This window comes from Aptenodytes forsteri, unplaced genomic scaffold, assembly GCF_000699145.1.
Source record: "Aptenodytes forsteri isolate BGI_AS27 unplaced genomic scaffold, ASM69914v1 Scaffold647, whole genome shotgun sequence".
NCBI lineage: Eukaryota > Metazoa > Chordata > Aves > Sphenisciformes > Spheniscidae > Aptenodytes > Aptenodytes forsteri.
In genome coordinates this window covers 78,189-92,378 of record NW_008795889.1, presented here as the reverse complement: position 1 = coordinate 92,378, position 14,190 = coordinate 78,189, and the positions used below count along the sequence as shown (strand labels likewise).

Sequence of the window (14,190 nt, the reverse complement as noted above, 5' to 3'; positions counted from 1 at the left end):
AGCTGTGCCCCCAGCCAGCACCACTCCCCAGCCAGCTCTTCCTTCTTCTGCTGTGTCTGCAGCAGGGCCGCTGCCTGCGCTGCCTGTGCCTGGCAGCAGCAGGGTAAGCTGCACCTCCAGGGCCTGCTCCCTGCCCCTTGCCTGCAGGGGAGAGGAGGGGGAAGGGGAAAGGGAAGGGGAAGGGGAAGGGGAATGGGAAGGGGAAAGGAGAGGGGAGAGGGGAAAGGAGAAAGAGAAAAGGGAAAAGAGGAAGAAGGATGGGGAAAGGGGAAGGGGAAAAGAGGAAGGAGGAAGGAGGAAGGGGAAAGGAGAAGGCCCTGGCCTGCGGGAAGGGACAGAGAACAGCATTTTGCAGCACTCACCTCTTGATGGTGGCACCTGGAGGTCCACAAAGTGCAGGTGCCAAAAGCAGTGAGGAGCTGGGAGGGGTCATGCTGCACTCACTCCTCCTGGTGCCAGAGCTCTGGCAGTGATGGGAGCAGGACACCAGGGTCGCACAGCAGGGTCAGCCAGCACCATGCCAAGGAGGGCATGGTTCCCCCACCAGCACCAAGCTGCCCGGGGGGGACTGCCTCCTCTCCCCACCCTGACGAGCCTTACCTTCCTATAGCATCCCTCCCGCTCACAGTTCAGTTCCTGTGTGACCCCCATGGCCTCCACCAGCATCCCTGCCAGGCGCTGCCTGAAGGACTGTCATGGCTGCTGCCACAGCAGGAACTCCATCTGTGACAAAGTGATGCTCCTAGAGCATGCAGTGACCCTGCCAGCAGTAAGCCATAACCCACCACCCCCAGAAAAGCAGTGGCCTGCGTCTCTCTGCCCTCTTTTCCCCACATTGGGGCCTGGAGCGATCATCTCTCCTGCCTGACTTGGGCTCAGCATCTTCCAGGATGAGCCTGGACCCTTCTGATGGGGAGGGTGAAGCCCTCAGGAGCCCTGCTTCAGCAGCAGGGAGTCCTGCTGCTTTTGGCTCCTCTCTGGGATGCCAGCCAGCTTGTCCTCCCCATGTGATGGGGGAGGGCAAGACCGAGCTGCACATACAGCCCTGGCCAGAACGGTGGTTGGCGTGGGGGACTGAGGGCCCCCTGCTCAGGTGGGGTGAAACCAGGAGTGTAGGGCTTGGGTAGGGAGACACAGTGTCTGTCGCCCACTGTCAGGGGTTTAAAATCTGGCTGGGGCTCCCCAACCCTGGGCATCCCCAGCCTCCAGGCGGTGAGAAGCCTCGTGTGGGCTCCTGCTCACCTCCGTGGCTCATGCTGCAGGCACATGAGGATGCTCTGCAGGTTGAATCTCTGGCCCTGCTCCCTCTTAGAAGCCAGCTGGGGCTCCCCAGAGCTCAGCTGGTGGAAAGACAGATGGTCATGAGGGACAGACCCCTGCATGGAGAGTGGCTCCTCAGCCACACAGGACTGAAGGAGGCACAAGGACGAACTGGAAACAACCCCAGGGAGATCCAGAAACCTTATCTGGGCTATATAAAAGGGCCATAAGAGCCGGAGCCACAGGAGGTGGGAGGACTGGCCCTGAACCCCATGGCTCTCTCTCCCCTCCCCAGAAGTGGTCCCAGGGCCACATGCTTGGCTGTGACCTCCTTCCCACACCAGTTCCTGCTGCCACAGAGCCTCTCCCATTCCCTTCCCTGCTCTGACCAAGGGCAGGAATGGTTTGCAGGGAAGCCTGGGATTACTGAACTATGCTGTCCTGCTGGGAGAGCCCTGCCTTCCATCCATGGGCTATAATTATTAAGAGCTCTGGCTCAGGGCCTGTGAAGCTGGGGAACCTGCCCCAGGAAGGGCACGGCATGCACGCCCCTCTTCGGGATTTGTGGAAGATGCTGGAGGACTGAGGGCAGGTACGAGGGTACAGCCAGAAAGGCTGTGCGGAAACAAGAGCCAGTCTCTGCCCAGTTGTGGTCGGAGCTGTCCTAACTCAGGGCAGCCCAGGGGCTAAGCCTGTCCCAGGCAGCTCTTGGGAGGCGGAAGGTGACCAAGACCCCGCTCAGATCGGAGCACCGACCCAAAACTTGCCTCAGCAGTATCTGCTCCTCCTGGCGGCAGGGGCTGAGGACCGCCACCTCTGGCGCCACGGCCCGCTCCCACCCCGCTGCCCAGCGGTTTTGGGGCAGAAAGTGCCGGTTTGCGTGTCCCCCAGCACTGTCACCAGGCAACCGCGCCGTCGGGGCGCGCCGTCGCCATGGCGACCGCAGCCGCCGCGCTTCGGGCGCGGCGGGGGCGGTGTTGCCAGGGTGACGGCGGGGCCTACCTGCGGGGCGAGCCCACGCGTGGGGCTGGGCCGGGCCCGCGGCCCCCCCTACACCGCGGCGGGCAGGGGAGGGCGTGGGCCTCGGCGGGAGCCTGACCCGGGGGATCTGCCTGGTCGAGGGGCGCCGGGAGCTGCCCGCAGTGGGCGGGCCTGGGCCTGGGCCTGGCCCTGAGCCTGAGCGAGCTGTGGGCTGGGTGCAGGACTGGGCCCAGGGAACTCTGCCCGGCCGAGGGGCACCCGGTACTGCCCGCATCTGGCAAACTTGAGCCTGAGCTTGAGCCTGATGGAGCTGTGGGCTGGGCACGGGGCTGGGCCCGCAGGGCTGCACTGAGCGCCTGCATGGTGGGCATGGGGTCCCACAGCCCTCCCACAGCCACTGCAGCATGGCCTGGCTCCAGCACGAGCCTGCTCCCAGCTCCTGTGGGCACAACACAAATTCAGAGCAGACCTGCCCCAGCAGCCCCAGGCAGCTGGGCCTGTAGAGCCAAGCTGGGCCGGGGTGGGAGGGCGGTGGTTCGCCTTCATCTGGCACTGGCTGTGAGGGGATGCTGCAGGCATGCAGCCCCAGTGCCGGGAGAGGCGTGCGTGACCACAGCGTCGTCCTGGTGTGACCCGCCAGCTGAGCATCCCTTGTCATCCTGCTGGACTGCCAGGGGGCAGTCTGGCTGAACTGCCAGACTCCATACCCCGCCCTCAGTCTGCCTGGGGGTGACACAGTGCTCCCGGCAGCTCTCCCTGGCGCTCGCCCAGCAGTGGTGCTTGCCAACCCCTGGCTGTGGCTTCTCTCCGCCCACCCCGTGCCAGATCCCAGCCCTGCCCTCCCTGCCCACGTATTTTTACTCCTGCTCAGAGCAGGCTTGGGACAGTGGCAGAGCTGCCATGGCAGCCAGTGCTTCCCAGTGGCACAGCTACCTCGGGGTGATTGTGTCCCACAAGAGGCAGTGGCTGGAGCATTTCCAGCAGGCCGAGAACATCCTGCTGACCCTGCTGGAGGGCATCCACGCCAGGGAGCCCCGCTTCCTCATAGACTATGCCAGAAACCTGGAAGCCTTCGAGTTCACTCTCTGCGCCTCTGAGGATGCTGTCACCATGGAGGTCCCCCTGCGGATCAATGGCGATGCCCTGCAGGTGCTGGCATGCTGGCCCGGGGACACCCCTGCCGGGCACCATCCAGGGCTGGGCACCTGCTGTCTGGAAGTACCCTCTCCAGGGACTGACTTGGAGGACTGGACCAGTGCCGTGGGTGTGATGGAACGGGGAGGTGGTGCAGGGTGCCTGGTTCCAGGCAAAGTCCTCCAGCACCTGAAAGACCTCCTTGTTTCGGCCATCGTGTGCTGCCAACGCCGCTTCCTGTTTCAGCCAGGTGCGTATACTGGTGCGGCACTTCCCCAGCCAGGAGCTGCCTCCAGCACAGCTAGGGAGCCCAGTTCGGTGGTGGTCCCTGTGCAAACGGGCTGGGGCGTAAGTCCCCGGGCGCATGGCCCACCCAAAGCCTGCACGAGTGAGCAAGCACCCTGCCGGGTGCTGGGACAGGCTTTGCCCTCAGCTAAGGAAGGGGAGATGCAAACTACTCCCTGCCATCCCATGGCAGCAGAGTCATCCTTGGGCATCTTCACCCTGGGCTGATGGCACCCTTCTTAGTCGGTGGCAGCTCCATGCAGGGTTCACCCACCCCTGCTGTTAGTCCCTGGGGAGGGTTTGCTCAGGGACTTGGCATGCTTGGCTCACCTTAGCCGTGTTCCCCCCATCTCTCCTGGCCTCCAAGTGCCCCTGCTCCCTGGAAGAGGCTGTTTGGAGGGTGAGCTGGAAGCGTGTTAGGGCTGGACCAGGACCTTGGGGCATGGGTCTGACCCTGCGCACACACAGCCCCCGGCTGGGAGCAGCATCCCCAGGAAGAACATGGTGGGGAAGGGACCCTGGGAATGCTCGTAGGGGTCCCATCAGCTTCTTCATGCATTTCCATCTCCAAAGGTGCTTCTTGAAGTCAATCTCAGCCCTGATGGAAAGGTGATGTGAGAGGACCAGCAGGTCCCAGCCCCAGCAAGCCCACCATTCCCTCCTTCCTCTTCAGCCAAGCTAGAGCCCTTCATCTTCTTCTACCCCCACAACCTGAGACCTTTCCTAGTCCATTTTTCTTGGACCATGTTCTTTTTCTTGGCACTGTTCAGCTACCCAGCAGCATGGCCCCATTCAGTCACTTGGGGCTTCCTGCTGTGCCCACACCCACTGGCCTCGCCCTGAGCCCCGCTGGAGCGATGCTCCTTCCCGAAAACCACCCCAGCAGGGTTTGGAGAACGGCTTTCGCTGGGGAACCGCAGCCAAACTGCAGCATTGGAAAGGGATGGGTCGAGCGGGGTGGGATGTGCCCATGGGCGTTGCGGCACATACCTGGTTCAGCCTGTGGGACCAGCTGCGGTAACCTCCTAACTGCCACCAAACCCTCCGCATCTAGGTGACCTCAGTGCTGAAAATCTGCAGGAAGATGCTATGGAGCTCTCCTTGCTGATCCGTGGTAGCTGGAAGACTGTCCGCTTTGACATCGTCCCTGTGGTGAGGAGGTGGCAGGAGCCGCTCTGGCTCAAGGGGCGGCAGAGCGACAGGGGCTTCCCTGAAGGCAGCCTCCAGAAGGCCACAGAAGAGGCCCACTTTGTCCCTGCCTCTCCCCATTGCTGGAGGTGAGAGGCTCGGCTGCACACATAGCGGGGTGACCCTGCCCCGGGGATCCCACCTGGCCAGCAGTACTGCCAGGTGTAGGCAAAAAGGGGATGGGAAAGTGGAGGGACATGTCAGCAGGGGGGTGAAGTCACTCCCTCTTGATGCCCAAACCTGCTGCCCTGTGTTGGGGGCAAAACCTCAGCCAGATTCCAGGCAGCTCAAGGAAAGAGGGGGGAGGCTGCAACTGAAAGAGCCCCCTCCAAATTGCTCACAGGAGCTGAACCCCGGCTGCACGGAGGGTGGCAGATCTCACATCTGCTTGGGCTTCGGGAGTGAGCCTGGGCATCTGGCAGCAGCAGGGTGATGAGGTGACTCTCAGGGCAGGCTATGGGTGGGAGGGGGGCCGGGGTGACACACATCTTGCCTGCCAGCATGTCTACCCGGCCCTGAGGAGGGGCCAAGCATCCAGCTGGACCAGCCCAGGCTTATTTTGGGCACAATGTGGTCCAGCTGGATGCTCGGCCCCTCCTTGGGGTCCAATCCAGCCTCCATTCCAGGGCAGCCTGCAGCCCTCCCTGCTGCATGTAGGGGAGCACAGCCTCACTTCGCCTCCCCTCTTGTCCCTCCCGGGAAGGCAGGAGCGGCTCAGCAGCATCCCCATCATGCTGCAAATCTCCCCAGTCCCTCTTTGTCAGAGGTGGGTGTGGGAGGTGGATCCAGGATGCTGCGTGCCTGGGGCCACGTGGGTGGCTAGGGGGGATCCGCACATGTGCTGGATCACTGCAGGTATCCTCTCCCCAGCTGGGAGGATGCAGGTCTCCATCCTCCCCCTCACCGGATCCCACTTCTCTCACCAGATCCTCCACTCATCTCCCCATCCTGAAGCTGCTCCAGGCAGTGGACACACTGAAGGGACGCCATCTGGACAGCCTGCTTGACCAGCTCCGCAGCCAGGACTGGGGAGAGGAGGGTGGGAAAGGCGGTCTCATCTTCAACCACCTGAAGGTAGGTAGGTTCTGCCGGCGGGACCGGGGCTCTCCGGGCAGGCAGAGCCAAGGCTGCTCGCCTGCACCCTGCTGCAGCCGAGTCGCTGCTGGAAGAAGATCCCAAGCAACAAAACCAAGTACCTGCAGTGCTTTGGGATGTACCAGCCCATGGCTGTGTCCGGAAAGGATGGATGCCACTGGCCATGGTTAGAGGGGTTTGATCCTTCTTCCTTGCAAATCGCAGGCACTGGCTGGATTGAACCAGCAATCTGCAGCCTGAAACACTCTGAGCTTTAGGAGCTGGGGCTCTGTGCTGATGTGCCAGGTATCCCCTGGCACAGACTGCCTGTGTCTGCAGGGGCCATGCTGGGGATTGCATGGCCATGCCTGCCATGCCACAGGTTGTCCTGTGCCCCAGCATGCTGGGAGGTGCCCGTGCAGGGCTGAGGGTGGTGTTTCCTCTGACAAAACCCTCTCTCCCTGCCCAACCTGTTTTCGGCACTCTGGACCCACGCCAGCTGGTGATGCTGGTTGGAAAAGGGGCCACGCTGGGGACAGCACCTGGTGGCACAATCCAGGTGTGCCCTGCCTTGTGGCGGCTCTCTGGTCCGGGGTGGAGAAGGAGGCAAAGTTGTCTTCTGCTGAGAGAATGGCTCCAGCTCCAAGTAACACAAATTCTGTGGGTTTTGTTTTATGTTGTGTTCTTTGACCTTTTTTTTTTTTTAAAAAAAAGGACACAGTATGCCTCTGTCCTTCAAAAAAGCATCTTCTGCTCCAGCCCACTGCGTGCATTGCCCATTACACCATGTCACCAAAAGTCATTGGTGCCAGGCCGTTTGCCAGTGCAGTGCCGAGGAAGCTGGTGTGGTGCGGCACTCTGGACCCACGCCAGCTGGTGATGCTGGTTGGAAAAGGGGCCACGCTGGGGACAGCACCTGGTGGCACAATCCAGGTGTGCCCTGCCTTGTGGCGGCTCCCTGTCCGGGGTGGCACTCTGGACCCACGCCAGCTGGTGATGCTGGTTGGAAAAGGGGCCACGCTGGGGACAGCACCTGGTGGCACAATCCAGGTGTGCCCTGCCTTGTGGCGGCTCTCTGGTCCGGGGTGGAGAAGGAGGCAAAGTTGTCTTCTGCTGAGAGAATGGCTCCAGCTCCAAGTAACACAAATTCTGTGGGTTTTGTTTTATGTTGTGTTCTTTGACCTTTTTTTTTTTTTAAAAAAAAGGACACAGTATGCCTCTGTCCTTCAAAAAAGCATCTTCTGCTCCAGCCCACTGCGTGCATTGCCCATTACACCATGTCACCAAAAGTCATTGGTGCCAGGCCGTTTGCCAGTGCAGTGCCGAGGAAGCTGGTGTGGCAGCTGCTGGGGGTTCACCTGCCTTGCCAGCAGCTGATGGAAACCACAAGCAGGGTTTTTTACTGTTGTTTGGTGCCTGCAGAAAGCTTGGGCGTGTTGTTTCGGAGCTGCTGCAGAGCTGGGACCTGCCTCAGAGCTGAGATGGGGGCTCTTAGGGGAGTGAAGCAAAGGTTCAAAACTAAGGGGTGGTGGGGCATCGGCTGCGCCTGCAGCAGCCAAAGCAGCAGCTCCAAGAGCCTGTGCAGCCCTAGGCTGCTGAGGACGTGATGTCCGTGTTGAGGGCTCAGCCCCACAGATGGTTGCGTGGTGACCTGCAGGGTGTGAAGGCACGGCCTTTGTGGGGAGTGTCCGATCCCACACCCTTCTCTCCCTCCCCACAGATGGTGCTGCTGTGGAGCACGGAGCTCTTCCCCTCCCCAGAGGACTGGCAGGACCTGGAAGGCTCAGTCTACAGGCTCTTGGTGATCCTCCTCCGCTGCCTGGCCACCCGGCACCTCCCCCACTTCCTGCACCCAGAGGAGAACCTCTTCCAAGGAGAGCCCCGAGACCTCGCCTCCCTCTACTGTAAGGTGGAGAGCTTCGCCCAGGACCCCCGACACTTCCTTCACTTCCATTTTGGCCTCCCTGTGCGCACTGACAGCTGGCAGGCAGACCCCAGTACCCGAGCCCTCCTGCAGATCCCTGCCAAAGATGGGTCTTACTGCGACACAGCCTACTTTGACATCCTGCTTAGCCAGGTAACGGGGACCGGAGACCCTGGGCTGGTCTCATGAGGCAGAGCGTGGCAGCACCAGAAACCACCTGGGCTGGGCAGCTTAGGATGTGCTGGAATTTGCCCCCCAGAGCCCTCTGGCCCCTGGCAGCCACTGGCATGCGCTGCCCAACCCCATCATGGAGGCTGCAGGAGGCTGGTGATGCTGGGGCACAGAGCTCAAGCAGAGCAGGGAGCCCTCTCCCCTCACTCCCCACCTGCCTCCGCTTAGTTTCAGGTGTACCGGATCCAGGACAGCGCGCGCTGCTTAGCAATGTCCCAGCTCCTCTCCAAGATCCAGCGAGAAATCCCCCAGCAGACCTGAGCGGGACCCTGCTGCCACCCCATCTGGGTGTCTTGAAACTCGGGGAGGTGCAAGGCGAGCTATGGGGCCAGGGAGCAGCATGCTGCCGTGTCGCTTTATTGAGGAAAGCTGGTACTGGGGAGCGAGCACATGTCTGCTGCAGCTGGGTGGGGATGCACAGCTTCTTGGCTCCCCTGGTAGAGCTGGGTGCCAGGGTGGGTGTTTCATCCCAGGGTACCTAATCTGGGGGGATGGATGGCATCCTGCACTGCTGGGCTCTGGTGCAGGGATGGCTGAGGGTGATGGTGGTGGGAGGGGAAGGGACCTGTGGTCGGATCCTGCATCCAGCCCTCATGTCAGCTTGCAGTGGGGCTGCCATGCCCTGAGGCCAGGGGAAGGGGAAGAGCTGGGGGGCCAGGCCACCAGGGTGAGGAGTGACCCTGCGTGGGGGACTGGGAGAAGGGGTTTTGAGCCACATCCCATGTCTGCTGAGCTGCAGCCCTCACCTCCATGTCCCCTGCTCTTCCAGCTTCTCCTTCCCGCTCTGGCTTGGCTTGCTGGGTGTTGCAGCGTTTCCTGCCAGCTCCCTGGGGAGGCAGCGGAGCCTCTCTGCCTGCCAGCTGCCTACAGCAGGGCATGGGGGGGAGTGCCACGCTGCCTTGTCTGGACCCCCCCTTTGCAAGGGTGCTCACAGCCTGCTGCGGTGGCAGCACCTGAGGGCATCTTGCAGGGCACGCAACACACGATCCACGTTGCCACTGGTCGAGTTGCAGCCCATGAGGCCAATTCGCAGGACCTGGGAGGAGAAGGGCAAGTGTCTCCCTGCAGCACCCACCTTTGCGGCCATGCCCCGGCACCGTCTCCCTGTGAGCAGAGCAGCCAGCGGCAGAGCACAGGCTTCTGCGCAGAGCAGGGGGCACGTGAGAAGCGGCCATGCGCATGGCCGGGTGTGAGTGCATGTGCACAACTCCCTGCTTGCTCCTATATAACATGCGTTTCCTCTAAAGATGTGTCACCCTGCTAATTATGTGCATGGTTATTCAATTACGTGCAGCAATTGTGTGTGGTTAGGAGCCGCTATGCATTGCTGTAGGCAATGGGATGCATCCAGCCGTGTGTTTGCTGTTTGCAGCCAGAGAGCACCAGTTAACCATGGGGCACGCTACTGATGGATGCGACTACAGCCGGGTTCGGTGCCTGGCCGTGGGCAGTGGGAGGGGAGGATGCTGCCCACCTTGCCCACTGAGGGGCCCAGGCCCCCAGCGATCTCGATGGCGTGGTTGTCCATGAGAAAGGCTGTGATCTCCTTCCAGTCGTAGCCCTCAGGCACCCTGACAGTGGTAATGGTGGGAAGCCTTGCCTTCTGGGGAAGAGAGAAACCGGGTTAAATCTGCAGCTCCTGGCCTCAGCCCTGTCCCCCAGTGAGCCCTGCAGCCTGCCAGGAGAGAGCATCGCTGGGGGAGCAGTTTTTTCTCCAGCATCAAAAGCTGCCCAGGCACGTCTCCAGCTGCATAGGGCCATGTCCTCACACTGCCCCTGCACCATGGTGGTGGGCTCGCCCTGCACCCACCTCCTCCTTCACAAAGAGCTCAAGCCCCAGGTCGTGCAGACCCTGGCACAGCTGGGTGCAGTTGGCCCGGTGGCGCTCCCATGAGCTCTCCAGACCCTGTGGGCAGAGAGGAGGGAGAAGGTCCTGGCACCCACTGCTCCCCCAAACCCCACCAGCACTGCTGGTGCCCCCCTGCCTGCCCAGCACTGCTCACCAGCTCCACCAGCATAGCCAAGCCTTCCCGCAGGCTGAAGAAGCTGTTGATCGGTGCCGTGTGATGGTACCTGCAAAACCCAAGGGGCACCCAGGCAGGTTCAGCCTGGCCTGCAGCAGAGCAGTACTCCAGCTCGCGGTAGGGGGGAACCAGGGTGCGGCATCCTCCCTCCTGTTCACCCAGTGTAGAGGGGATGCAAATACCCCGGGGCCGCTTTGCAACCAGCGGACAGGATGATGGGGAGACAGGGCCCGAGTCCTGCAGGGCAGGCAGCCCCCAAGCCGGGGCGAAGGCTGTGGGTGGGACGGCTGCGGCCATCTGTCCTGGGACAGCCTGCCCTCACCTTCGCGGCTCCCCGTCGCAGCCCCAGTAATTTGCCAGCCAGCCCATGTCCAGGTAGAAGGATGGGGGCTTCGTCTTCCTCTTCAGCATCTTCTCCCTGGTGAAGCAGAGTGCTAGGGAGGAGCCGGACCTTGACCTCACTAGCTCTGGAGTGGGGTCAGTCCTGCAGGAGGGCCCCCCCAGAGCAAGCACAGAGGTTGGCTCCAGTGCCAATCACTGCCCAGGGATAGGTGAGGCTCTGACCCCGCAGAGCGGCTGCTGGGTGCGCTCTCCAGAGTGGGGCTGGAGCAGATGGCTGGCAAAACAGGGGGGGTGACAGCCTCCCCCCAGCCCCATCGCTTTTCCCCCTGGTGGGACAGGGCTGCCCTTACCTGGCTCGCTCGCTGAATGAGATGGGGGCACTGCCGGGGGGGGCGTTGAGGACTTTCTGAGACCCCGAGTATAGGACATCGATCTCTGCCCGAGAAGGGACGCAGCTCCTTAGGGACCGGGGGCTCCCTGTGGGGACACGCTGAGCCCCCCCAACCCAGCTGCAAGTGGTGGGTGGAAAGCCCAGGGTGGCACACACTGCAGGTCCTGCTTGTGTTTGGCCTGCTTTGGGGGACACCCTGGCACTGCTGATGGTCCCCCGAGGGGAACAGGCTCTCTGACTGCAGCTGGACCAGTTTCTAGTGCTGCTAGCCCGAAATGTGAGCGGTGGGGCTGATCCCACTGCCCTCCCTCCCTGGCCCAGGCACGAGCTCCCTTGTCCCCTGGCTGCCCGTGATGGCACTGTGGCTCTTACCCTGCTGGTCCATGAAGATAGGGGCTCCCCCGAGCGATGCCACAGCATCCACGAGCAGCAGGCAGCCATGCCTGTGGGAGGACAGAACTCAGCCTGGTGTCCCTGCCACCTCCTCCTGCCACCTCCACTTGCCACCCCCCTGCCTGCAGTCCTGGCATCCCGGTCCCCCCAAGGCTGTGTGTCTCACTGGCACCAGCTGCTTCCAGCACAACAGAGCTATAGGAGAGCCCGGGGCATGTGAATCCCTGTGCCCCAATCCCTGATGGTGACCTTGGGGTGCCACCAGCCCTCACGGGTGCCTGCAGTGCACTGACCGGTGGCACAGCTCGCCAAGCCTCTCCAGTGGCTGCAGCACCCCTGTGGAGGACTCGCCGTGGGTAATGAAGAGCACCGAGGGCTTGTGCCGCGCCAGGCCCTGCATGAAACAGAGGGAAGGTGACCGCCCCCAGGGCCTGCTCGTGCCCACTGCCCCGCACTGGCACTCACCTCCTCGATGTCCCACGGGGTGAAGTACTCGCCTGGGGACTTCAGCAGCTCATGGACATTGGCTCCTGGGAAGGATTTGGACAGAGGGAGACTGAGGTTTGCGCATGCCTCCCACTGGGCAGCCACCTGCTCCGTGAGGGAATTGGTCATGCATGAATGAGGAGCGTGGCCACCCGCCAGGGTCTGGCCTCCCGTGGATTTGCCCAGTGGAAAAGCCATAAACCACTATAAACAGAGGAACATCACCCTGGAAAAAAACTGGAGTGCTCTCCGGCTGTGGAAGCCATGTCACTGGCCACTGCTGCCGAGATGGGGACAGCAAGCCAGGGGTTATATACTGGCATCCCGCCTGCAAGCCCTGTTCCCTGAGCCCTGCCAGTGCCATCCGGCTGTCCCCAGCATACCCAACCTCCTGGCGATGTCAGCGGCGCGTTGTCCCCAGATGCCGTTGATGGCCACCAGCACAGTGTCACCATGCTCCAGGAGGTTGAGGAGGGAAGCCTCCATGGCGCAGTGGCCGGTACCGCTGACGGCCAGAGTCAACCGGTTCTGCGTCTGGAAGGCATACTGGATGCCCGCCTTGATCTCATCCATCACCTGCGGTGGCAGGGGACCAACTGGCACCGCTATTGCCCCCCTCACCCTGGCAGAGCTGTCCCAGCCCCTCGTGGGGGGCGAGGGAGAGGGGGGGAGGAAGTCTGGGCTGGGGCAGCTCACCTGCAGCACCTCAGGGTGCATGTGGCCCAGGAGCTGTCGGCCGCCTGCAGCCAGGATGCGGGGGGGCACGTTGCTGGGCCCCGGCCCGAGCAGCAGCCTCTCTGGCATAGCCAGGGGCTGGAGCAGCCCCTGGGGTGGGGGGACATGGAGCATGCTGGTGGTCATGGCGTGCCTTGCCGTCCTCAGGAGCCGAGCCCGGAGGAGAGGAGTAGTGGAGGCTGCCCGTGCAGCACCCAGCACCACAGCGCAGTGCATCCTGTGGCAGCAGTGTCCAGCGTCCCTGTGGACCCTGACCCCAGGGCTTGGTGCTCCCCCGCTGGCCTGGACTCTGCCCCTGGCCTCCTCCTTGTCCGGTTAATGTGCCACCAGCACTGTCCCTGCTGTCTCAGCCACCTCATTTTGGGAGTCCCCCCTTGCTAGTGCTGGGGGGGTTGCTCCTCAGGCATGCCAGCCTCTGGGAGTGGCAAGCACCCATGCAGACCCTGTCCCCACAGCCCCCTGGACACCGTGGTTCATGGTTCCCAACACCATCCCAGCAGGTGGGAACCCTGCTCCTGGGCTCGCAGGTCCTGTGCCATGGGATGATTGCATTGGGACTGGCTCAGCACAGCTGCCATGGTCATAACCCCTCCAGCAGCACAAAGCTCTGTTGGCCAGGTCTCCCTGACCAAGGACCTGCGTTGCAGAAGAATGCCTGGCCGAGTGACAGCTGCCTGGAGGAGGGTGGCCATCGGGATGGTTTACACAAGGGCAGAGCCATGGGGTGGGACATGGCCGCAGTCCCTACTGCAGTGAGCTGTCCTGGCTTGTGGGCATCACAGCATGTCCTGATGATGCCACAGGCCACGTGTGCCTGTTCAATATGCTGTGCCTGTCACGTGCCATGTGTGCCAATGGTCCATTGTATCATGCCCATCCTCCGGCACATTCTCTGCCATCCATACTCTGAAACGTAAAAGAGCTGCCCGCTGCGGGCTCCTGGCATGTCTAGGAGCAGGTGCCTGGCCAGAAGAGCCACTCAGCTTTGGGCTGGGGATGATGGTTATGGGGTGGAAAGTCCCCCCCTGGCACAGCTGGCTCCGGTGGCTGGTGCTGAAGGCATTTGGGGCAGGTGCATGGGGCTGACACAGTGCCAGGTGAAAGCACTTCTGCCTGGGCAGCAGGATGCTTGTCTTTGAGAGGAGCTGGGAGCCAGTGTGGCCAACACTGCATGGATGATCCTCCACAGTTAGCCTGGGGACTGCTGCCCGGTCATCACCTACTGAAGTGAGGACCAGAAGTCCTGATGTCCTGAGATGTTCTGAGCCAGCCCCTCATCCTGTGTCCCAGCCATGTGCTCCTCCAGCTGAGGGGACTCCCCACTGCCGGGATTGCTGCTGGATGCTCGCAGCATTGCTGAAACACTCAGTCCCTAAAACACCATCAGGAGAGACCTGCTGGAGACCCACCACCGCTGCGGCAGGTGTGTGGATGAAGACCTCTCTGCTGCTTGTCCTCCAGCGAGACTTGGGGAAAGGCTGGGGCAGCCAGAGGATGCGTGGCCTCGTGATTGGTGTGGAGGGGTGAGGGAGGATGCGCTGCTGGAAACAGCTGGTGGTGAAGGCGTAATCGTCTTTTTGTGCTGGGTCTAAATTCCCCAGCGCAGATGGACAGGGAGACGGCCGTGCCACTCCGGGGGCTGCGGGGTGGGGGGCTCGTCAGGCCGGAGGGGTGAAGAAGCTCTGCCCTGGAGGTGGATGCTGACAGCCGGGGCCGCCGGGGGCCAGGGCCGGGGCCGGAGA

The 14,190-nt window shown here is 62.3% G+C and overlaps 2 protein-coding genes across 2 annotated transcripts; one reads left to right on the top strand and one right to left on the bottom strand.

The window, feature by feature from the left end:
* The first annotated feature begins 3,141 nt into the window (after positions 1 to 3,141).
* Positions 3,142 to 8,338, top strand: CUNH2orf54 (chromosome unknown C2orf54 homolog). Its single transcript, XM_009284220.1, has 5 exons — positions 3,142 to 3,625; positions 4,715 to 4,937; positions 5,775 to 5,922; positions 7,643 to 7,999; positions 8,246 to 8,338. Exons 1-5 carry the CDS (start codon positions 3,142 to 3,144, stop codon positions 8,336 to 8,338), a joined length of 1,305 nt encoding a protein of 434 aa, XP_009282495.1.
* Positions 8,339 to 9,005: 667 nt separating this feature from the next.
* AGXT (alanine-glyoxylate aminotransferase) lies at positions 9,006 to 12,643 on the bottom strand. The gene is made up of 11 exons (XM_009284219.1): positions 12,410 to 12,643; positions 12,097 to 12,289; positions 11,693 to 11,757; positions 11,521 to 11,621; positions 11,207 to 11,277; positions 10,794 to 10,878; positions 10,424 to 10,519; positions 10,081 to 10,150; positions 9,888 to 9,983; positions 9,552 to 9,680; positions 9,006 to 9,113 (listed from the first exon to the last, which is right to left on the bottom strand). The coding sequence occupies exons 1-11, from the start codon at positions 12,572 to 12,574 to the stop codon at positions 9,006 to 9,008; spliced, it is 1,179 nt and encodes a 392-aa protein (XP_009282494.1). The 5' UTR covers positions 12,575 to 12,643.
* Between the last annotated feature and the right edge of the window lie 1,547 nt (positions 12,644 to 14,190).